Source organism: Schistocerca gregaria, chromosome 2 (assembly GCF_023897955.1).
Source record: "Schistocerca gregaria isolate iqSchGreg1 chromosome 2, iqSchGreg1.2, whole genome shotgun sequence".
In the NCBI taxonomy this organism is placed as follows: domain Eukaryota; kingdom Metazoa; phylum Arthropoda; class Insecta; order Orthoptera; family Acrididae; genus Schistocerca; species Schistocerca gregaria.
This window is the reverse complement of record NC_064921.1, coordinates 316,474,817-316,500,841: the sequence shown is the minus strand read 5'-3', so window position 1 is coordinate 316,500,841 and position 26,025 is coordinate 316,474,817. Positions and strand designations below refer to the sequence as shown.

The 26,025-nt window shown below is 41.0% G+C and overlaps 1 protein-coding gene across 1 annotated transcript in view; it reads left to right on the top strand.

Moving 5' to 3' along the window:
* Nucleotides 1–26,025, top strand: part of LOC126336942 (dolichyl-diphosphooligosaccharide--protein glycosyltransferase subunit 2) — a 74,556-nt gene that overhangs the window by 31,179 nt on the left and 17,352 nt on the right. The window contains exons 4-5 of the mRNA XM_050001118.1: nucleotides 23,114–23,268; nucleotides 23,377–23,516. Coding sequence (XP_049857075.1) covers nucleotides 23,114–23,268; nucleotides 23,377–23,516 — 295 coding nt within the window. The remainder of the gene's footprint in view (nucleotides 1–23,113; nucleotides 23,269–23,376; nucleotides 23,517–26,025) is intronic.

The window sequence follows — 26,025 nt, the reverse complement described above, 5'->3', positions numbered from 1 at the left end:
GTGCAACTTGTTTCCAAAATCTTGCGATGTGTGCAACTTGTTTCCAAAATCTTGCGATGTGTGCAACTTGTTTCCAAAATCTTGCGATGTGTGCAACTTGTTTCCAAAATCTTGCGATGTGTGCAACTTGTTTCCAAAATCTTGCGATGTGTGCAACTTGTTTCCAAAATCTTGCGATGTGTGCAACTTGTTTCCAAAATCTTGCGATGTGTGCAACTTGTTTCCAAAATCTTGCGATGTGTGCAACTTGTTTCCAAAATCTTGCGATGTGTGCAACTTGTTTCCAAAATCTTGCGATGTGTGCAACTTGTTTCCAAAATCTTGCGATGTGTGCAACTTGTTTCCAAAATCTTGCGATGTGTGCAACTTGTTTCCAAAATCTTGCGATGTGTGCAACTTGTTTCCAAAATCTTGCGATGTGTGCAACTTGTTTCCAAAATCTTGCGATGTGTGCAACTTGTTTCCAAAATCTTGCGATGTGTGCAACTTGTTTCCAAAATCTTGCGATGTGTGCAACTTGTTTCCAAAATCTTGCGATGTGTGCAACTTGTTTCCAAAATCTTGCGATGTGTGCAACTTGTTTCCAAAATCTTGCGATGTGTGCAACTTGTTTCCAAAATCTTGCGATGTGTGCAACTTGTTTCCAAAATCTTGCGATGTGTGCAACTTGTTTCCAAAATCTTGCGATTTGTGCAACTTGTTTCCAAAATCTTGCGATTTGTGCAACTTGTTTCCAAAATCTTGCGATTTGTGCAACTTGTTTCCAAAATCTTGCGATTTGTGCAACTTGTTTCCAAAATCTTGCGATTTGTGCAACTTGTTTCCAAAATCTTGCGATTTGTGCAACTTGTTTCCAAAATCTTGCGATTTGTGCAACTTGTTTCCAAAATCTTGCGATTTGTGCAACTTGTTTCCAAAATCTTGCGATTTGTGCAACTTGTTTCCAAAATCTTGCGATTTGTGCAACTTGTTTCCAAAATCTTGCGATTTGTGCAACTTGTTTCCAAAATCTTGCGATGTGTGCAACTTGTTTCCAAAATCTTGCGATGTGTGCAACTTGTTTCCAAAATCTTGCGATGTGTGCAACTTGTTTCCAAAATCTTGCGATGTGTGCAACTTGTTTCCAAAATCTTGCGATGTGTGCAACTTGTTTCCAAAATCTTGCGATGTGTGCAACTTGTTTCCAAAATCTTGCGATGTGTGCAACTTGTTTCCAAAATCTTGCGATGTGTGCAACTTGTTTCCAAAATCTTGCGATGTGTGCAACTTGTTTCCAAAATCTTGCGATTTGTGCAACTTGTTTCCAAAATCTTGCGATTTGTGCAACTTGTTTCCAAAATCTTGCGATTTGTGCAACTTGTTTCCAAAATCTTGCGATTTGTGCAACTTGTTTCCAAAATCTTGCGATGTGTGCAACTTGTTTCCAAAATCTTGCGATGTGTGCAACTTGTTTCCAAAATCTTGCGATGTGTGCAACTTGTTTCCAAAATCTTGCGATGTGTGCAACTTGTTTCCAAAATCTTGCGATGTGTGCAACTTGTTTCCAAAATCTTGCGATGTGTGCAACTTGTTTCCAAAATCTTGCGATGTGTGCAACTTGTTTCCAAAATCTTGCGATTTGTGCAACTTGTTTCCAAAATCTTGCGATTTGTGCAACTTGTTTCCAAAATCTTGCGATGTGTGCAACTTGTTTCCAAAAAATTTAGGGTGATGTGCTTAATGTGTTAACTAGGAGACTGGCTCATCCATGTTTTTTGTAAGTGGTCAGCCAGTCACATTTCCCTATGCCTTTCTTTTAGCTCCTCTGTAGTTGTACTTTTGTTTTAATCCCAGGACAGTTATCTTTCACCCTACTGTTGTATGAAGGCCTGTGAGATGGAGTGATTGAGGGGGTCAACACAAGTGGGGTGAAAGTGAGTGACTGAGTGTCATTTTATAGGTTTCCTACTCACTGTGTGACACTGATTTTAGATGTTTTATCCACATTAGAAGAAACAAAAGTGTGTAAGGGTGCTGATAACCTGTGTTGAGCACCTGTAAACTCCACACACACACACACACATATTATGTAATGGCTACTAAAGTGGTATACATAGTGGTGGTCGAAAATCTGTAAGGTTTGTAGTGTCCAGGCAGAAAACTCTAGTGACCCATAGCCCTCTGACTTTTACCTGTTCAGAAATCTGAAGTCCAACAGTTAAGTTCATTACATTGTAGATTCTAAAACACTGGGCTTACATTTGAGAAAAGCAAAGGTTTTGAATCTCATCTGGTTGATTTTTTCTTTCTTATTTTTTGTGTTTTGTTTAAAGCCAATGTGTCAATACAGGCGTTTTCACACAATCAAGAAGTCAAACAATGGAAACTCCAGGATACTTCACCCATCCCCACAGTGGTGTTCCACTGAACCCACACAATATACTTGTCCATTCCTACGCATTCCCTGCTCCCAGCCCTTTGCTTCATGGCTCATATCCATGTAATAGATGCAAGACCTGTCCCATACATCCTCTCACCACCACCTACTCCAGTCCGATCACAAACATCATCTATTCCATCAGAGGGAGGACCACCTATGAAACCAATCAAATAACCTGCAAGCTAAGCTGCAATCAGTGTGCTACATTCTGTGACAGTCTGTCTGTCCACATGAATAGCCACCATCAAGCCGTGGCCAAAATACAACTGGACCGCCCTATTGCTGAGAACATCACCCAAGACATAGTCTTCATTTCAATGACTGCTTCACAGCCTGTACCATCTGGATCCTTCCCACCAACATACCAGCTTTTCTGAACTATGCAGTATAGCCTACGTTCCCATAACCCTCCTGACCTCAGACTTCGTTAGTCATTGTCCTTACCCATTTAGCCCCTTCCCTGTTCCCATTCCAGCACTACACAGCCATCTGTCCTGCCCACCCACCCAGTCTTTTCACTTCTCTCATTTTCTGCAACCCCCCCCCCCTTCCCATTGCCATCTGTCTAATCTTCAGACTGCTCCTAGCTGCCCCCCCCCCCCCCCACTTTCCACCTCATCCCTGCACACTTCCCCAGCAGCACTTTAAGCTCCTCCTCCCCCCTCCACAACCTGCTATCCCTCCCCACCCCACCTGGTTGCCTCTCCCATCATCCACTGCTGTTCGTAGTCTGGCTTCAGCTGCCTGCCTGCCTGTGTGTGTGTGTGTGTGTGTGTGTGTGTGTGTGTGTGAGACAAAAACTTTGTTGGCTGAAAGCTTATTTTGTGACAGTCTTTTTGTTGTGCCTATTCTGCGACTCAGCATCTTCTCTGGATGGTGAAAATCAAGAAGTCAATAATTTAACAAAAATAATATACATTTTATTGTTTTTTCAATGTAAGGTCTGACATCAGACATACATGTGGATATAAAAATGCTTCCGAACCACCTGTTTTTATGTGGATCAGAGAGGGATGAGGGTTGTGCATAAAGCAGCAACTGGTCACTTGGTTGCTGCCATTGAAGAGTGTATGGAGGTAAGAGGTGCAGTGTGAAAATTTCTGCAGGTCAACAGGTTGGTGAACTTGCATTGAGAAGTAGGATTGACAGTGCCCCCCTCCCCCCCCCCCCCTCTCTCTCTCTTTCGCTCGCACGCGCGCAAACTGTAAAATCACTGCTGACTGTCAAATGTTTGTAACTCTGAAATTCTCTGTCAAGATAAGATAAGAAAGAAACAGAAATGGGAGTAGATAATATATAGAGACAATGAATTGAAGGAAAATTCCCTACAAGCCATGTGTAATGTAATTATTGGAAACTAGTAAATGACGAATACCCAAAATTGATTCCAGGGTGCCTTCTTTAGTCAGTTGTCTACATAAGCAAACTGCACAGAGAAAGATGAGGATATACAGGGGATAGGCAAAATAATCTGAACAGTGGTAGTAATGGGATGGTTGTGTTTGGCGGTCAACAATGCTAGTAAGGCATGTGTTGCACTGTTCTGTGAGAGTTCAGTATGGACTAGGTATCAGTGCAGGTTGCCTACAAGTAGCGCACACACACTTCATATTTGCATTCAGAGGGAAAGGTCAGCATGCTGTGAAAGACCTAACAGAAGAGGGCAGTTTGTGGGAACCCGATTAGCTGGAGCATTAGTAACCAAGACCAATTGTTTCAACAGTCTTGACAGACTACAAAAAAGTGGAAAGACCTCATCATGTAAACATAATAGTGGGTGAAAATCAAAACTAAATGACAGATCGTTATACGCTAACATGAATTGTGTCAAAAAACCCAAAACTATGGCAGCTAAAGTAACTGCATAGCTTAGTAGCCATCTTTGAGATGGTATCTATAGACACTGTCCGCTGAGAACTCCATAAAGCAAATATTCATGGACAAGCTGCTCTACCAAAGCTATTGTGACAACAACCAATGCAAAGAACTGTAAAACATGTTGTCAGAATAATAAATCCTGGACATCCGATCACTGGAGACAGGCCGTATGGTCCAATGAGCCAATGTTTTTGTTATTTCCAGTTATTTCCAACATCGCACCAGGTTTACATCTGGAGAACGCCAAAAGAAGTCTAAAATCCTGATTGCTTGAGTCCAATGGTTAAGCATGGAGGTGGAAGTTTGATGGCGTGGACAGCCATATTATGGTATTCTGCTGGTCCCGTCATTATTCTCAAAGGCCATTTTACAGCCAACAATTATGTGAACATTTTAGGTGATCAGGTGCACCTATGATTCAAATGATGTTCCCCAACAATGATGGCTTATTTGAGGACGATAATGCACCCTTTCACACAGCCAGGATAGTACAGTCATGATATGAGCAGCATGCAACTGAACTACAGCGTCTTCCCTGGTCAACACAGTCCTCGGACTTGAACGTTATCAAACCCTCGTGGGCGGTATTGGAGTGCACACTCCGGAGCAGATTTCTGCCTCCCTCGTCATTGTAGGACTTAGATGATGACCTGATCGAAGAGTGGCGTAGCATTCCACTGGAGACTATACAATCATTATATGCCAGTATTCAAAGTAGAATCACAGCTGTGTTATGGGCAAACAGGAGTCCAGCCCCTTATTAACTCACTGTTCCCAAGTAAGTACCATTACGGGTGTTCACATTATTTTGCCTATCCCCTGTAATTACAGCATTGCTAGTTTCTGCCAGACACTACTGGGGTTCCTGAGACATGACATCATATATGGTGTATTGTGTATTTAATAAGATGGGTGGTGGGGTGACAGGCAACGGCAAGGAGCAGCCTACGTCATGACACTTCACCCAGCAGCATTATTCTGTGACGTACCCTTGTGCCACACACATCAGGATGCATGTAAAACATTTAGCATTGATTTTCATGTTAGTTTAATTACGATGGTGTGACTTGACCACTACAAATTCATTGTGTGTGGCATAAAGCAAACATGACAAGTATAACATTAAGAACTAACAGCAGTAGTTTTCTCAGCATTTAAATTCTACTAGGGACAGTCAAAAGCAAGACTAGTAGCCCGGTGGGTGCTCGTCCTGGTTTTGACAGTTAGCAGGGGAGGCGAGGCAATGGCTAGAGCATGATTTTGTGTGTGTGTGTGTGGGGGGGGGGGGGGGGGGGAGGGAGGGAGGGAGGGAGAGGGAGAGAGGGAGACTCTGACAGACTGATTGGTACCACCACAAAGTGTTCTGTCTGTCACTGTGCAGCAAGCATCATGCTGCCACCTTCTTGAAAGTGCACCACTAAAAGATGCTGTTTTCCTACTTTGCACCTCAACCAAGTGTGTGGTCCCCAGATTTTATCTTTTGCTTATTTACGAGGTGGAGTCCAAAATTTTCGGGACAGGTACTGCCATTTGGATAGTAGGAGTAGTAGATATTAGCATGGCCAGGTGGTGAGATCTGCATATCTGATGAGTCAGTGTGTGGAGTGGCATTCAGCTGGGAGGATGTGTTGCATGTCCACAGTGATTTGCGTAATACTCTGTGTTTGATGTGTGGCAATTTTACGATGGATCTGTGAACAGAACAGTGTGTGTGTATCAAATTTGTGCAAATCGCGGGAAAAGTGCTATGGAGACCCTTGCAATGATTCAACTGGATTTATGGTTATGACCCAGAGACAAAGCAACAATCGTCCCAGTGGAAGAGCCTGGGCTATCTAAGACGCAAAAAAGTGAAACAGGTGAAGAGCAAAGTGAAGAGCAAGATCATCATTTTCTTTGATACCAAGGCAATTGTGCATAAAGAATTTGTCCCGCCCAACCAAACAGTGAATTCCGCATACTGCTGTGATGTTTTGTGACAGCTCTGTGAAAACGTGCAGTGACAACGGCTCGAACTTTGGTGTCGAGTGAACTGGCTGCTGCACCACAACATGCCCTGCCATGCATCTTTGCTCAGCAGGACCTTTTTGGCAAAAAACAACATGGTGGTTGTACCCCACCCACCGTTCTTGCCCGATATGGCACCTTGCGACTTCACACTATTCCCAAAACTGAAACTCAAGTTGAAAGGTCATCGGTTCGACACTCTAGAGGATTCAAGAAGCATCGCTGGCGGTGATAAACATCCTCAAAGAACAGGACTTCCAGAAAATGTTTGACTAGTGGCAGGAGGTCTGGGACCGGTGTGTACGTGCGGATGGGAACTACCTCTAGGGTAATGGTGACCATTAGTCCAAAGGTAAGGTTTTTAACAGATGGCAGCACCAGTCCCAAAAATTTTGGATAGCACATTGTATGTTTTGTGTTGTACAGCTCCAGATGTTATGAGTATTTGTTACCATGTAACAGTTTTAATGATAATAGTTCAGAACAAACTTAACGTAATTACATTTAAAGTTCAAATTGATTATCTTAATTGCAGTACTCGGGGAAACAACTGATTGCTCATTGAAAGTTACAGATTACGAATCATGCAAGAGGTGCAGAATGATCTTGAATCTTGTCCACCTTCTTTAAACAATAGTTACTAGTTAAAATCTTTACAAGTAGGAAATGGCAACATCTAAAATTAAACCTAAAAGCAATGAAAATAATTGGTGAAACATACAAATTTAGACTAATTTAATACAAAATAATTATTTGGGTTTTAAATAGACCAATTGTCGAACAGCAGAAGCATTGTCATTGACTGACACACAAAAAAGAACAAAAACTTGCTAGCTTTGAGCTAGCAAACATGCTATCTCATAGACCCTGCTTAATGTGCACATGTACAGCCAAGTGTGCCACCTGAACACGTCAGGATTGCAGTTTTTCTTGTAGAAGGCGATGAGTGGTTGTACCAGTTGGGTGAGTAGGAAAGGCAGGAAGGGGATTGCGAAGGAGTAGCTGGTGGCTTGTAGGGAGGCAGCAGATGTGTTTTGTAGGAATTCGGGACAGCAGGTGAATAAGACAGGAAAATTACACATGGGACTGAAGCCATGAGTTTGTACGGCACGCGATGATGTGAAGGCATAGGTTAGGATGGGATGACAGGACATAGGAAGGAGAGACAGTTGGGTAGAGGGTGTGGCTGCATTGGCTTAGTGGAGATTGAGGCCAGGAGTGAAGGCTGTGTGCAGGGATAACTCCCATTTGCGTAGTTGAGAAAACCTGGTGCTAGAGGGAAATATCCAGATGATATCGGTTGCTAACCGGTCATTGTGCTCAGCAGCGTGTTCCTCCAGTTCATTCTTGGAGACTGCTAGTTGGTTGTCATGCCCACATAAAATTTTGTGCAGAAATGGTAACAATGCTGGTATATGATACAGCCTACCTCTGATGGGATAAGACAAGCTGGTGAAAAGGTTAAGTAGGGTGTGCTGGGTGGGTGGATTGAGCAGGTCTTTCACAGCGATTTGACACCTGAGACAAGGATGTGGAGTGAGGGATAGATGAGGTCACTGTGTTGACTGGATAGGAGGTGGCAGAATATCACTTTAGGTGGTGTGAGAAGGGTCTTAAGATAGGATGTCCCACATTTCCGTGCATGGTGATAGTCGAAGTCCTGGCAAAGGGAAAGGGTATGGTTCATTTGCTGCAGTCTTTGGTGTTATTGGGCGGGGGGGGGGGGGGGGGGGGGGGATGCTCCATTGCAGCTAGTTCTAGGCAGTGGTGGGAGGATTTTAGGTGTGTGGGGAAATGATGTAGGAAATCTGTGTGTGGGCTTGGTTTTGGGGGTACTGTCTGTTTGTGAAGAACTTTGTGAGACCTTCAGCATATTGAGCTAGGAACTTCTGGTCACATCCACTGGTAGCCAGGCTAAATATGAGCAGTTTTTTGGTGTGGAAGGGGTGACACTTGGTGGAGAACGGGCTTTGTGATGGTCAGATCTCTGTGGATGAAACCATCAGAGGTCAAGAAAACTTCCAGGAAGGAGGCATTTTTTGCTGAGGAGGACCAGGTGAAGCAGATGGGGAGAGGTGTTTGGGAAAAGGGTTTTGGCCATAAACGGTTTGGCATAAGGGGGTGCCCTGCATGTCCCACAGATATGCAAGGGATTTGTTTGTTCCTTTTCCTGCCAAAGGAGTAGTAGTTGTATGCAAGGATATGATTGGTAAAGTGCATAGGAAATTAAGTAGTATGTGTGGACTCTATAAAGGATACTGGGGAGGTACTGTTCAATAGCAATAAAGTCAGCAACATGAGGGATGTTGGTATATGATAGGCAGCATCAGCAGTGACAATTTGTAGTCTAGGTGGTAGGAGGTTAGCTATGGTTAAAAGTATTTAAAATTATTTAAAATGTTGACACAAGAGGCTAGTACCGAATGGTCATTTGGAGATGTTGATTGACAAGAGTAGAGACTGTTTCTGTGGGAGCAGGGTAACCAGGTACAATGGGGTGTCTAGGATTGTTTAGTTCATGGATTTGGGAAAGCATATAGAAGATGCTTGTGTGTGACAGTCATTGGGGTAAGGAGAAAATGGATTCAGAGGAGATATTTGAGTGGGGATTGGAGGTTATGTTGGACGTCTGCGATGGGATCACAATGGCAGAGCTTCTAGGTGTAGTAGTTGGGCAGTTAGTGGAAACCTTCCATTCAGTAGTTGTTGTGGTTCATTAGAACTGTGGTGAGCCTTCATCTGCAGGGGAATGTTGTAAATGGCTGTTCTTTCCTGTGTTAAGAGGTTTGTGTTCTTGAGACTGCCTTGTGGGGCAGTTTAACAACCCTTGCAACCTGGATCCTTCCTCTAACCCCATTGTGTCTGATCTGTGCAGGTGAGTTATTCTTGCAATACATTCTTTGCTCTTGTAATCCTCCTGACCTTCGCTCTAACTCACTGGCTCGGCACAAGGCACCTAGACAGATGTGTGCATGTGAACTTGTGTGTGTGTGTGTGTGTGTGTGGTGTGTGTGTGTGTGTGTGTGTGTGTCCTCTAGCTCATTAAAGGATTTGTTCAAAAGCAACCAAGTTTCCATTCTTTTTTTGTATTTCCATAGCCCTTGCTATTTAGTAAGTGGTCCCCTTTACTCCTAAATTATTTTTCTACCAAAGCTTTCCTTACTGTGGTTATGATAGTAAATATGATATGTAACAATAAGAACATATTTTTAAAAAAGAACCCGTACAGTGAAGGTCTGATATCATAGGAAGGAAATACAAAAAATCTAAGGAGAAAGACTGCGAAGAGAATGATAGTAAGTTAAGACTAGATTGATGATACAGCCACAGTACGTGTTGGAGAGCTGGTTGCAGCACTGAGTTAGGTCATGCAAGTAAGTTTCCATAGGCAGTAATGGAGACCATGAATTTGTGGAGGTCCTCAATGTGAAGGGGACTTTCAAGGACTCTGTATCAGCCATACTTGGCTGACACATCATCTCCTTCATCACGAGGATCTGCTGTACTACGATCGTGATGCCCATTTGACGGTGGTCCCCATTTTGCTGGACTTTCATAACCCAACCACCCTGTGGTGGACTTGTATTAATCTTCCTGACTCGTTATCTTGGATAATGGCTCAGTGGCAGACCTGTTTTAATGGTTTATTTATGAAAGTTTTTTTTTTTTAAACACCCTCTCTAAGGGAGGGCACCTCAGCCTTGTCAGATCATTGAGTGTTTGGCAGGATGCGCTGTTGCCTCCTTTGCCCCAAATGGCCTGCGACTTTTGGGATTGGTGGTCCACCTCGGCCTTCACCCTACCCTCTCTTTTTGTTCTTCTTCCTTCTCAGGTGTTCTATTTGACTTTGTGTTCTTTCTTTATTTTTCTCTGATTCTCTCTCCCTGTCCAAGTTGCTAGACTTTTGTGGGTATTGAGTGGGGTGCTTTCTGCATTTGGGGTTTGCAGCTGCTCACTGGATGAGGCACTTTGTTCGCCTTTCTTCCTTTTTGCCCCTGTTTCTTCTTCCTTGTCCCTTTCTCTAGGCCTTGTTGATGTTTGGGAGACCTTGGAGTGTTTCTTGGGTTTTGCACTCTAGACCCTTCTTTGATGTGTAGTTACGTTGACTTGCCTGCTCCATGTAGGAGGGACTAATGACGTCCCAGTTTGGGCCCTTTAATCATTAAAACAACCAGATTGTTCCCTGTATTGCCAAATTAATGTTCAAATAATGGTAATAATTAGTATGGCACACTCAAAACTTCAGTACATGAAAGATTGAAGTAGTTGTTTCAAAGCATAAATACACATGTAGTTGCTGCACTGGACATGAGAGGCTGAGGCATCTCTCTCACTTGCCAGTCAGAAACATTTACAGTTAGTGATTCTGATAAAAGTTTGTGACACTAATGTAACTGTGTAGGATTCAAAAGTCTTGTTCATACCAGAGGGAACAAAAGTGAATGAGCACCGGCAAACAACGATTCTCTCTGTTATAAATGGTAGCAGAGTGTGAGCAGATGTCATTCATTCCTGTTGAGCTCATATTCACTGATGGTTGCTTGTGTTCCACTGGTTGTTGGGCTTTCAGTGGACCATCAAAGTAACTTCATGTCTTCTCTGCTTCTGTGCTAGCAGCACAGAGAGCATTTGTCTGCTTTTTTGAGAGTGAACTTTTGTCGATGACTTGAGTTGCATGAGCAGTGGAATGGCTTGAAGAGAATGTAATGTTTCTTATAGAAGAATATGCATGCTTGTGAGAACCATAGTGCAAATGCTGAACCAAACGACTATGATGCCAAGAAAATTGCCAAAGCACCTGGAGGTCGATCTGGATATATGAAAAACACACAGAATTAATGTTTCAACCAGTGGGAACAGAGTGAATAAGCACAAGCTTTGTGTTTCTTTTTATTAAAAAGTAACAGCACCGTAAGTTTCCTTGAAAGTTAAAAAGAACAGCTATGTATCTATTATGCTATTTAAAATTAAAAATATGCAAAATCCCTAATCATTCTTGTTGCTTTACTTCACTAGCTGTAGTTACATGGCCTGTATATCACTGTTACTTTAGTGATGTAATAACAGAATAAATAGAAATAATTTTCCTGTTAGCACACTAGTTGCCCTCTAGCAAAATGTGTAAGAGATTTTATCAAGTAGTTTGTGACAGGTTGTTCGTATAGTCACATGTCATTAATCATACTTTGACATTGCCTTCCTTAGATACACTTCAATAAAATCCTAGAAGTGCTTACAATGTGTATTTGTAGACACCGGGAAGTATCTGGGATATAGGATCTATATACAGTTTTAACCGAAATGTCTTCAGTTCCTAATAACTAGAATGTAAATGGTAGCTTTTCTTCAGATTATGTCGTTCACATGCTTTTAAATCTCATCCTCTTTTGTAATACAGAACCAGTGGAAAGTTTTGGAATTAACAGTTTTTTTGAGTTCATAGCCTGGCTGAAGTTACCTACTGTGGCTAATGACACAGCCACATGCTTCATACATATGACCATGTAGCACTTGGTCTGTTGTGTCCACTTTGTATGTAGGTTTGAAAAGAGGGTATGAGGTGCTTCCTTTATTCATCGCTACACCTCATGCTTTTATTCTTTTCCATACATTACAGTTATCACCTTTGATTTTAATGAGTATAATTATTTTATTAAGACTTAGATGTGACATTCTGATGAAATGATCTATCTGCAGGAAGTCAGTAAGGGCCATCATTCTGTGGGGGATTCACTCACCTACCACATTCATTTATTGTATCATACGCCTGGAATTCTGAGGAGGAGGAAGATAATATAATCTACTGACATGCCTTTGTATAGCAATGGCCTAGGTAACCTTATATTACAGTTTGCTTACCACACTACATGACTTAGTTCAATGTTCATGTCTCAGTTTTTATACCTAATGTGGTAACGTGTATAAAATAGCTTTCAAAATGAATAGTCACTTGAAAGAAGTGTAAAATTACTAAGAGACAGAATGGCTGGCCAGTATTTCTCTTAGCAGTTGGAATTCTCATGCAATCAGTAGGCATATTTAAAATAACAGTAATCCTAACTTTTGGAACTATTGGTTTCTTACTCAAGGTGGAAATAGGAATAGCTTGGGGGGAGGTTAGAAAGGAGAGGCAAATTACTCAGATCCTATAATGTGAAAAAGTGGACCCACTAGTTACGAGAAAGTATTTTGGCAAGCACTCTGCAACTTCAATCCATAAGTTAGAGGGAGAATGGTAGTTGAAATTTCAAAGGAATGCTGCAATTAAAAACTAAAAAGGAGGTGGGGATATATAGTGAGAGAAGGAAAGGGAAGGGGTAATGTAGATGGAAAAGGAACAAAGAAAATAAAGCAGGGATATTGAAAATGGAAATTACATCCAGAAGGATGGCAGCAAGCAACAATATTTGAAAGCAGTTTCTGATTTTGCAGTTCAGAGAAACTAGTATCTGATGTGAGGATCCCAATAGCATGTGTGGTGTAGCAGGTATTCAGATAGTCTTTGGGTCAAGCTGCAAGGCATGCTGATCTACTGGTTGCTATATGCCCCCAAAATGGGCTGTTTTTCAATGACCATATGTGAACTTGGCTAGTCTTGTGAATCATTACTATACAAAGCACCCTGAGTTGCTTTTCCTTTTATATTGTAGGATTCACCAGTGATGAGACTAGAGTAAATTTTAGTGGGTGGGCACATGAAGTAGGTTTTGCAGGGGAATTATTATTGCAAAGATAGGAATCTCACAGTAGTGATAATGGGTCAGGAAAGTCCACATATTTTTCCTGTAGTGCTGCTTATCTACACTGTTGCTCTTTAAGACATCACATGACACATTCCTATAGCTGGAGTCACAGCGGTGGTAGAGTTAAGACTTGTCCTGCACATCTGTCACTTATTGTCCATCACCCAATGAGTATGCAGCAGTGTTATCACTGCTCTACTGTAATTGTCGTAGCGAATGCGAGAATGAATTGTGATCGTTGAGTTATTTAGTGAATTTGTATTATATTTGTTGCGAGTCACCACGGCTGATAGTGGTGAGCGACAAGTTCTGCACAAGCGAGTGAAAGATATAATTTGCAGTATACATGATTTCTTGAAGTGCAAAGCATATGTATGCATTTACTAGAACCATTGCTTGGAGCTGGCAACGGTGCAGTCCTGCGTCTGTGTCTCGATCTGCGTGGACCACCATCATTCATAGATCAGGCTATACCACTGACTGTAACCTATATTTCTCCCTTAAATTCAGTTGATCAGTCCAAGCCCTTATCCACCTTGGCCTTGAACAATACATTTCTCCCTCCAGCCGCCACTCCCAACAGGTACTGTTTATTTAAAATAGTCCACTTGCACCTGGACATGTTGCCATATTGTGTTATTGTTCTTGAATCCACACTTCTCGCCACTTGAAGAAAATCTCTGGCTGGTTGGTCAGATAACTCTGAAGTGGTGTCCCTCTCCCACACCACCACCACCACCAACAACAACAACAACAACAACAACAACAACCTCCTATCCAACAGTTCTAGCCTTGTCTCCTTACTTAACCTCCCAATTTCAGATATCAATAACACAAATCTGGCCATAACTGAAATCAATCTCCAGCATCTCCCAATTGTGGCACCTGTTCAGTCCTATACCTCTCATCTGGACCTTCTTAAATGCTGTGAGGCATTCAGCCTTCTCAAATGCCTAACCATATGTGTCTCACCCACATTCATTCACACAGGCCTAGTCAAAAATCTCGTGTCATTCAGACTTAAGCTTAATTGAAAATATCACTTCATCTTTCAGTCCCAATCCACAACCAAAAGATTAAGCATCAAACCCTCCCAACACAAATTCTGAAGTGGCCCTCATCCTGTTGCATCCAGTGTTGTCTTAAAGTCTTGCCTGAAAAGGTCACCAAAATTCTAACTTCACCCAAGCTTAACTCTGAGTTGTCTGCACTGAAGGCAGAAAAAGGTTCCACTACTGTGGTAGAGCAGCTCACACGTTCTGAGGCCAGGAGCAGCATGTTGACTGGTGGAATATATTTCTTTATGAATTAATTTCAAATTAACTTTGCTGATTCTTTCCTAATTTCAATGTTTGTTAATCTACTACAATTAAAAATTTGCTCTAAGAAATGAAACTAATGCACCCATGACTGGTTTTTTCAGTAACAAGATAAATCTGGGTTAAAATTAACTGACTTCGGTAAGCTGTTTGGAAGTAGCAGGTGCACTGAGTTAGGGAACACTTATCTGTCTTGCGTAAAATTTTAAAGAAACTTTTGTCTTTGAACGGCCAGAATATTGCAATTTTCATCAAAGAGAGAATAAAGGAAATGGTGGCAACAATAATATATGCATACACTATGAGCAATTTAAGGTTTTTGTAAAAAGTTAAACAACAGCATTTTAGCTCCAAAATTCAAGAAGGAACTATTTCTGTCTCGTTATTTGCATGATGAATATACTCCCATTAAAGAAAAGTCCCAATACCATTTCTTGAAAAGTAGAAAATTACACTTACTAAGTAATGAGCCTAGGTCCTACTGAAATAATCCCCTTGGCTATCTATACAAATTGCCAATGTTTCTGAAGGTCTAGGAAGCAAGCAGGAAATTTTAAGCTGTGATGCTTGAAAGTTCATTTGTCATGACCTGTTGGATGTCTGTGATATCTCAATGACACTTTCCTTTCAGTCACTTTCTTCTCGCAGAAACTAGGAGAAATTGCAGGAGAGAGGTCGGGTGAACATGGCAACAACAGAATGTCTATCCATATATGTAGTAACAGATAAAGCAGAATGGGGTCTTGCATTATCATGTTGTAAGAACAACTCATGAGAATGCTACTAATCAGAGCAGTGACGTCGAATTGCTTGTCGCAATCATTTCAAGACTTCAGTGTAAAGAGTTTGGTTCACTGTTTGAGCTGGAGGAACAAACGCAGTGTACTAATCCTTTACTATCGAATAATGCGGTCAACATCTCTTTCTTCTCAAAGTCTCCCCCCACCCCCGGGGTTGGTGATCCAGAACTCCCCCATTCTGCACTTTGACGTTTTGCTTGAGTTCATACTGATAGCATCAACTTTCATCCTCAGCAATAATATTTGACAGAAATGTGGGATCACATCTGGTTCCACCCAGTAGTTTGGCAGAAATTCTTCGTCTTTCCTCTTTCTATTTGCCTGTTAATTTGTAAGGGACGAGTTTTGCAATAAGTTTCCGTTTCCCTGAATCTTCACATGAAATCTTACGACTCAAATCAAGATTCAAATTAAGTTTTTCTGTTATTCCATGCACAGTTACATGGTTACTGCTTTATGTGCCCCATGTTTGCTTCAGTATGTTCTGTAGACGGGCGACCTGCTCTGGGATCATCTTGCACTGAATCTCTGCCTTCATGAAACCTTTTGCACCAATTGAAAATGCGACTTATTGAAAGTGCATGGCTGCACTCAGTGTCAAGAATATGACAGAAGAGGTCTTCAATTCTGTCATTCCAAACGACTGGGAAGGGTATTGTACAAAAGTGCCAGAGGTGGAACATAATGGGAGATGTGATGGTGTAAATGGAAGCTGCAGTTGGCTACAGGATAATGTGTTAATGACTTTAGTGAAGAGTGATTTAAAACCCACAGTGGAAAATGAGAGATCGTCTCACACGGAAGAGGGGAAGGCAAATGTGAGGCTGCAAGGTACATCCTGTATGCCCTCCATGTCCCCATATTGGTAGACTGCTGTGACTGCTTCAGTTACTGGCCTTATTGAGAATGATCCATCACCTGTCATCGAGTGGGAGGTCATTTCAAGGTGTGGCAGGGAGTAAAAGACTTTCTGGGGGGCAGATCAAAAAGCCTCCCCAGTTTATCTGAGAAACAGGTTTCAGGTGCTATCTATGGCAATATAGATCTGAGCTAGGTGTAGTTGCTTGCTCTGTTCCAGGCCCACCTAGTCTGCAAGATCGGGGCATTCACAGAGGCTACTGGTAGTTTGGGGCTAACATTGTTGGTCATGTAATGAGGCCTTAGGGTATGGTTACCAAGGGGGCGCGAGGTGAAGAAATAAAGTGTGCACTGTGTGCATGCTGGGAGGAGTCTTTCCAGATGTGGAATTGGTACTTCTGGATGCCATGAAGAGAAGAGGGTGGAGATAGCTGCAGGTGCAGTCTCATTTTGGTACTAAAGATGTGTGTAGCTTTGGATTGGAAGAGATTATCTCTGGATTTGGACAACTAGCTGAAGTGGTAGTCTGCCAGCGTGGCTTGGGAGATGAAGGCAGAACTCACCATTTGTAGCATCATTTGCAGGACCAGTTGCACACCGTTGGTACAGAGCTAAGCGGAGGGGCTCACATGGTTCTGCAGCCATGTATGTTGCAGATTCCTGGACTTATGCCACAGGTGTTGGTTTGGGTTCAGTTCAATACATCAGGGATCCACTGTTCACAGGAGGTGGCTATGTGAGTGTTGTGTGGGCTGTGTGGCATGCACTGAGTCTTTTAAGTTAGACTGTCTTGGGGAAAATACAGAAAGGGGTTCAGTCTCAAAGGATGCGGGAAAAATGGGAAGAGGGTAGACATAGCAACAATCAGTATTGTAGTTGTAAATTGTCTTATCTAAGTTGGGAAAGAATCAGATCTCCATGTGCTAATAGAAAGTACTGAAGCACAAATCATTATAGCAACCAAATGCTGGCAGAAATTGGAGAGAAAAGTTCAACCCAAATGTTTACAAAGAACCTAGAGATGTTCAGAAGGGATAGATTAAGTACAGTTGGTGGCAGCATATTTTTTGCTGTAAGTAGTAGTTTGCTTGGCAAAACTGAAGTATAAGGAGCGATCAAATGAAGACTGAAGACCTGCCACAACAGGACATTAAAAATTAATCCCCCACACATGTTAAGACATTCAAGACTGGGAGCCTGTTTCATAGAATGTGGTCGGCCACTGATGGATCCACAACCACACTCACTCTTGCACGTCCTGTCTGATGTGAATCACACAGTTAAGAATCTGGACTGCATGGATGATGTTGCAGTGTATCCCAAACAAATCACTGAAGTGTAGCCTTTATCCGATTGGCAGCATGATGGTGGATGTCACATGTCAACAGGATGCTTTAGTCTGACAGCATTCCTGGGTGTTCGAATTTAATGGTGTGTAACAGTTTCTGCAAAGTGTCTTCATAGTGTTGCGCATTGATTGTGGTTCTACACTCAAGGAACTCCGTGAGCAGAGGCACACTGCACTCGAAACAGGTGGCCGTCGTGACTTTACTGGAACCTCTGTGAATAGTTTTAGATTTCTTTGACAGGGGAGATGTGGTTTGTTTCTGCTGTTGCTTTGCCATTTACCCTCAGGTTGTTGAATCATCCTGTTGCGTGTTTATGCCCACCCCCACTCTGCCAATCATATGAAGGCTATGATTCAGCAATTTGGTTGGGAAACACTTCAACATCCTCCATACACCCTGGATCCTTCACTATGTGAGGTTTCACATCTTTAGCAACCTGAAGACATGTGGACATCGGCTTAAGTTGGATGAGGAAGTGCAGGTGTTGGTGCAGTTGTGGATCTGTCTGCAGCTGATTGCGTTCTGTGAAATATGAACTGGTCATCTCATCTCGCCATGGGATACAGGTCTTAATGCATATGGTTATTACCTGTGAATGAAGCCATTCCATGGTCCTGTTGGGGCAGGTGTTTGGTTTTTGACTGCTCCTCATACATTGTTCCTGTGAATTAGAATGGGTAAAGGTTATAGTTGACAATTAGAATAAATTAATAATTGGTTCCTTTTACGAGCCCTCAACTCAGAAAATGCAGTTACTGAATAGTTCAAAGAAAACTTGTCTCCTATCCCACTCATACTGTTGACTACAATCTTTCCTTGATATGTTGGCAAAAATACATGTTCATAGCCAGCAGTAGCGATAAAACATTGTCAGAAATTGTTCTAATGCTTTTTCTGATGATTATTTGAGCAATTAAATCAGTAGACTACTCAAATTGTAAATGGTTGAGAAAACATACTTGACCTCTTAACAAAAATAATTTTGAGCAAACAGGGAGTATAATGACTAGTGGCCACAAGGTCTTTGTAACAAAACTGACCACTGCAACATGAAAATAAAAAATAGATAAAAATTCTCTTGATGCCTTCCTAAGAGATGGTCTCCACTACTTCCCAACTATCTGTGTAAATGTTAGCCAGTTGTAGCTTCAGCTCAAAGAAATAGTATTGACTGTTATTGCGAAATTTGTATCGAATAAATCAGTGAAAGGTAGTACTGAGGCTCCCTTGGTACACAAAGCAGGTAGTTACAGAAGCAACGAAAAATCATTCCAGATTTGAAACAACACAAAATCTATAAGATAGTTTTACTGAGACTCGAAACTTAGCATGGACTTAAATGCGAGATGCTTTCAGCAGCTTCCACAACAAATCTTTTTCAAGTAATGTGGCAGAAAATCCAAAGAGGCTCTGCTCATGTGTAAAGTAAATCAGTGGCTAGACACAATCAACTTAACCACTTCGTGATATTACCGATGACATCGCTACCAAAGTGAAGTCTTGAAAAAACATTTTCCGAAATTCCTTCACCAAAGACGAAGTAAATATTCAAGAATTCGAATAGAGAACAGCTGCCAGCATGAGTAACTTGGAAGTAAATATCCTCGGTGTAGCAAAGCAGCTTAAATCATTTAATAAGGGAGAGTTTTCCAGTCCAGATAGTATTCCAGTTTGGTTCTTTTCAGAGTATTCTCATGCAGTAGTCCCCATACTTTGAATCGTAAACAACCGCTCGCTCGATGAAAGATCCGTACCAAAAGACTGTAAAGTTGCGCAGGTCACGCTGGCACCCACGAAAGGAAATGGAAGGAACCTAATGAATTACAAACACATATCACTGACATCGATTTGCAGTAGGCTTTTGAAACCCACGCTACGTTCAAGCAAAATTAATTACCTCGAACGTAACTGTCTATTGAAGTCAGCGCGAATTTAGAAAATATCGTACTTACTAACCCTTTATTCGCACGAGGTAATGTTATTAACAGGTGATATCAAACTGATTCCTTATTTATAGGTGACCTGAAGGCTTTCGAGCTGTTCCTCACAAGAAGAAACTTCTAATCAATAGCTTGCCTATGGAGTATCACTTTGGTTGTGTGAGTGGATTCATGATTTCCCGTCAGAAGGATTACAGGACTTAGTAATCGGCGGAAAATCAAATGAAACAGAAGAGATACGTGATGTGCCTGAAGGGAGTGTTCTAGCCATCTTCTGTCCCTATCTGTATTAACGATGTAGTAGACTGGACAATCTGAGCAGCCCTCTGGTGCTACTGTCATTTACTGTTAGCAAATTCATCAGAAGAACAAAACCAATTATAGAATGACTTAAGACACGATATCTGTATGGTGTGAAAAGAGGTAGATGTCTCTGAATAAAGAAAAATGTGACGTTATAAACTTAAGTACTAAAAGAAAGCTGTTAATTTCAGCTACTACACGGTAAATCACAAAAATCTGGAGGCTGCCAATTCGACTGAATGAATAGGAATTACTGCTATGAACACCCTAAACTGGAACGAACACTCAGATAATGTAGTGGGGAAGAAAAACCAGACTACTTTCTATTGGCAGAATACTTAGAAAATGCAACAGGTCTACTAAAGAGACTGCCTATAGTCGTACACTGTGCTTGCCCGTCCTTTACTAAGAATAATGCCGCGCGATATGGGAATGTTACCAGATATTTGTGACGGAGGACACAAAAAAGTCCAAAGAAGGGCAACTTATTATTATCGCAGTCATAAAGACAAGCATTTTTTGTTGTGGTGAGACCTTGTCACGAAATTTCAGTCACCAACTTCTCCTTCTGAATGCGAAATATTTTCTCGCCGGCCTACTTAAGGAGATATGATCATCATAATAAAATAAGTGAGAGCTCGTACGGAAAGATTTAAGTACAATCACCGATTGGGAAACCACGAAGCTCAGGTTGGTTCACGGAACTAAATTTTAATCTGCCCGGATGCGGAAGATAGGACACAATTGAAAAACTTTCTCGCCCCCAAATCGTTTTGACGCCAACCCGAGTTGTACCTCCTCTAGTTAACCATATACAAACCATACCTGATATTATGCGTAGATTAGAAATATCTTGGCCGAGCGGTTCTGGCGCTAGTCGAACCGCGAGACCGCTACGGTCACAGGTTCGAATCCTGCCTCGGGCATGGATGTGTGTGGTGTCTTTAGGTTAGTTAGGTTTAAGTAGTTCTAAGTTCAGGGGACTGATGACCTCTATGACCTCAGTAGTTAAGTCCCATAGTGCTCAGTCATTTGAACCCCCCCCCCCCTTTTTTTTTTATCTCGGGAGTGAGCATTGAGTTCTGCGCCATGATGTCAACATTAAACTGGAGTGTCACGGTATCTCGGGACAACACTGTTTGTGCTTGCTAATGTGTTCATTCAAAGCCTCTAATATTACACGTATTTCTTGCGTTTTCACCACCTGTTTATTCGTAACAGCAGTGGGGAATAGTCTTAGTTGCTACAGGTCCAAAGAGAAATAAATGAAAGTAGAAAAAGTTGGAGTTGTATGAATACTTTGACGTACCAGTACCATTCTGTACTGTTTTTTTTTTTTTGTTTTGTTTTAAATATATTATTATGTGTGCAATATGTGTAGGATTGTTGAGCAAAGTCGTTGGTCATCTGCAGCAATCATTTCTTGGTATTTGTACACACAAGAAACCCAAAGCTCGAAAACTCGCGATTTCTTTTGACAGTGTTGAATCTCAAAAAAGACTGATAGAAATTAGGCATTTTTACTTTTTATACATTTCTGATAGCACAGGTCTGCGTAATTTATGGTCAGTTCGTTTTAAACTGAAATATACTTTCCATAGGGTATTATATATCATGAAGAAACAGTTTCGTGTTTTATTCTAAATAAAAATAATGAAATATTCTACACGTGGTTGGATAGGATGATTGGAGGAATAGAGAAGTAAAACATACATCTGAAGTTTATAAAGGCTGGAAAGTATGTATGCTGTGCTGAGTGAAATTTCAGCATCTGCTTCAGAACACCTCAGTTATTTATTTTTTTCACAAAATTGGCATCCTCTATCTTCGATAGTGTTTTCTGCTTTGCAACTAAGTCAATATGAAATTAACAGACTGAATGTGAACCAGAGTAATGAGGAACAAAAATCACACTCCCTCCAAGTCGCGGTGACTGTGGGACTCCACTCCCCTAATATTCTCGTCTGAACAGCCCCACCTAATTACACATGCTGGCTCAGTCGCTCGGAGGCCTAAGTATACCTATGGGAATAGGGCCATAGAATCGCACGTTCCATATACTACTAGGGCCCTTCGCGTTCGATAGGCAGTCATTCTGTAGAGATCTCGTTGGTCATCCTTCTACCACTGTACCCTCTCTGATTCCAGAGATATTTAAATATTTGGCAACACTGCCTGGAGGCTGGAACTTCCGTTCGAGTGAGCACATGGGTGGTAGGTCACCGATGTATAGCAGTCCGCCGGCTTGTGTGCAACATTCATGTTCAGTTCTACGCAGTGTTTAAAGACATCCACGAGGTAGACTACTTCAACTAGCCACATCATTTTTGAATGAATAATTTGTTTCTCCGCATATACTTCCGGGTGTATGTTCATCAGAGTGTAGCCACTGTTTTTCAAAAAAAAAATTAACGTTTGTTCTATAACACACAATATAAAACGTGAAACCACTTATTCATATAATATGTGGCTAGTTGCAGTACCGTTGATAAATGATGTGGAAATATGTTTCTTTGATGGCGAGGGCATATGATTATATAGTTCCGCGGTAAAATGGCAGTTTTATGACTATTGTTCGAAGACTGAAGAAGATTGGCCTCCTCCTGTGAATGCGGGACAAACCATCCACGACTCTGCGAAAGTGTTCACCAAGAAAACTTACATAAGTATTAATCAGAAAAGATCCCACCTGGAAGAAGGTATCTATTCCACGTTGGACATGGAGACCATATCGAAAATTGCAAGAATTAAAAAACTTTGCAGACCATTATTTGGGTTAATTTTGCGTGATGTGTATCATGTAAAAGAAAGATTGCATGATTTTTTTGTGGGGGTGGATATATTTCAGCCACCTTCTGGAAATAATACGGAATGGCGCATCCGTGTACATGATGATGCACGTCCTACCTTTATAATTCTTTCCGTGTGTAAGCGAATTGTTCGCTCGTTACATTAACGTTTACCAGGTATGTGACATGAGATGTAGTCGTAGTTTGCTATTTTTATGTAGATTTTGTTATTAAAATTTCAGTAGTTTCCTTATTAAGACAGTACTAAGCCGAGCAGCTTACGACATATGGCACTAACAGTGATTCGTTTATTAATAGCTAGCTTGTATAATGTTTGAGTAGTCTTGCTACTTTTTCGATGAAAGCACGTTAAATCATATTTAATTAAGGCTCGATAAACTATCAAATTAAACCTCTCCAGAAGTCTGAAATACTACAGCAAAATTGACAAAGTAGACATCTGAAAACATTTTTTGTAGTTCATGTACGATATACGTAAATAATGTGGACGAAAATACTCATCTAAGCTATACCCATTATTGAAATATATTTTCTGACTTTACCTGAAGTTATAGCAAACTTAATTATTGATAGGAAATTAGGGCAGTCACTGAAAGTGTTTGTAATGGCTAAATTTTATTAAAGGTTAGATGATATTTCAATTAGATTTGTTACAATGTCTGAATATGAAAGTTGTCTTGTTCTTAGTCTCTTACAGATGTACTGAACAATGATGCTTCTACAGTTCCTGACCTGTTCTATGCCGTGCATGCTCTGAACAGTGTAGGTCAGCGCAAATGGGATACACAGAAGCTAATAAAAGGTCTGCAGTCGGCCTTGAAGAAAGATGACAGCCTTCTTAAGTATGTTATATCTTGTGGTGTTGTTGTTGTTGCTCTGTTGACATTTTGATTGAAATCCAAATCTTTTGTTGCATGTATTATATTTCTAATTTAAATATTTTCATGCAGCTTGGGGTATTCCTTCCATATTGCTGTTTTGCTTGGAGCTGATGGGACATTCGCATTCGATCGAATTGAAGATGCTATAGTGCAAGCAGATGAAGTAGATAGCCGTTTCCTGCAGTTTGAAGGTGGCCTAAGCATCACAGGTATGTGCAGGAAAACTGAGCCTTAAGTCCTTTGTGTCACTCAAATGTTAATTCAACTACGAGCTCCAGCTCATATTTGGCTGAAAATTAATACACCAATGCTACATTGTGTAGATCATTCATGTAAAAAAGTACTAGATTCCCCTGCTTAGTTCCAGCATTATAGCTTGCGAAAGAAGGTGATGTGACCCAGAAAATATAACACAGTTAAACTTCAGTGCTTAAAAGCTTGTGACTTTTCCTTACTGTTCAGTGAAATTTTACCATCTAGTAACATCCACTTAGGGAACACACTCAATGTATCAAAACACCAACATGTTTCTGACGGGAATACGAATTTCAAATTGTGCTAAAAAGGTAACTTGTTAAAAGATACGTATTGTAGGTGCTTGCTAAATATAATTCACCCAGAGGTAGGTGTGTGTGAGAGAGAGAGAGAGAGAGAGAGATGTAAGCTAGAACATGCACCACATCCACACCTTTGGCTCATACTGAGATACTTTCATATGAAAGAAGGAAAAACTTGAATTCTCAAAGAGTGGTATCAAAAAAGGGACAAGTGATAAAGCCAAATTTCAAACACTGCCTAAGGATACCATAACGTAATGTCTCAGCTTCAACATGTTATTGCAAGGCATTTGTGTACTATAAAAGTTGACTTGTATTTGATGATATGACCATTGTTGCAGAACAAAAAATAATCTTAAGCTCTTGTTATTCCGTTGCCTCTTGATCACTGAGCAGCAACATATGAGTAGATTAACATAATCTACCTTAACGTCAACAAAACAGGGTATTTAGAGCAGAAGTTTCCCTATCCTCTACCTACTGTACACTGTACATCAAATGGCAAATTGTAATGTCATCCTGACTCAGTATAGGAACTATAATGGTCATTAGAATATGTTAAAAAGGAATTAAACTCATGTCTGTCTAACATGCCCATTGAAATGACTTGCTGGTCCTGCTGGTGCCATGAAGTTCACTAATACATCACCTTCTGCTTCACAGCATGTTGGCACATCCTGAGTACCATTTGCCATAAATAGCAGCAACATAGCAACCTGGTAGTACATTGCCACTTTTGATTCTGAATCCAGGGTCATGTGCACTGTGAAGAGACATGCCATGTGTGAACCAATAATTATAACCCAAAGGTCTGCTAATTTGCACATGTTTTAACATGTTCAAACTCTTCAACAGATTTTGCTTCATCTTTTGAAACATCAAATGATTTTATGCTGGGGACATTTTTCTGTACAAAGTTAAATAATTTAAGGTGTTGGAATGTTGCCTTCCACAGGGTGCTGAAGATTAGGTAATGATACCATGTGCTTAACGGTAGCACCAGTACAGTCACATAGCCTACTTATATACCAGCAGATGTTGCTGCCAAAAAATTCCAGTCTGTATGATTCTGAAGTTCATAGTAATACACACATAAGTTTTGAAGATTTTTATGATTTTTGTACTGGCTGGCTGTCTCATTATGGAAGTATTTTGCAGAATGTGTGAGAGGCTGCTGGCTGCTTGTAAATAACATGACAGTGTGTATGTGGGCATGAACTGCAATGGCATCAAGAATTGCGCAGTTATAATTGTTGGTTCACACAAAAGTTCATGGCAGGCACACCACCTGGTTCATCTCTTTAGTAAATTGTAAATGGTTGGACAAATTCTTGGCCGTTGTCCCAGTGATATCCTAGAATAACATGTTGCACCATAAGTCCAGAATTACTATAATTTCACCATGTTTCAATTGATCCTCACTGCAGTAGATCTGCAGATTTTGCTATTGTAAAGCTGTGTGCAGTTAGGTATTTCCCACACAATACAGTTCACAAGAAAATCTCCCACTGTACTTTGCTTTCTTTCAAGAGTTGTCCAGTCTGTGTTCATTGTTTAGAAAAAATAAGTTAATCATTGATAAAGAGATCACCATACAGTGTACTGTTCATATGTTCTGCAAGTTTTATGTTGCCCATACACTTCACCTGTGTGTGCTCTTGTAGGCACTAATATCCACACACTAGCATTTTCATTGCATTCTTATAATCCAGACTAGGATCTTTAATAGCAGCAAACATTGACTTATCATTTCGACAAGTCTCACATATACATGGTGTGTGCCGCTTACACTTACAGGCGCAACACGTTTTGGCTGCAGACTGAAAAGGCAGTAAACCCACTTTGTCATTGGGAAACATTTCCTTGAGTTCTACAGATAGTTTAGAAATATTAGGTTTTTTTTCATCTACACATGTACATTTCCCATTTTTACCATAACCTGTTCTTTCTTGCCAGGCATTATTCAGCTGTAGTCATCATTTTCATTAAACTCCGACACTAGCACCTTTTTCTGAACTCAGTTGTTTACTTTTCGTGTGCCCTAAGTTCTGTAAGCAGTCCTCGGGTTGCTTCATTTCACCTGGTCTACTTTACCATGTATATAGAAACATTAAATTTCTTGCAGTATGCTCAATAGACCAAAAGGAAGATGCAATGTTAA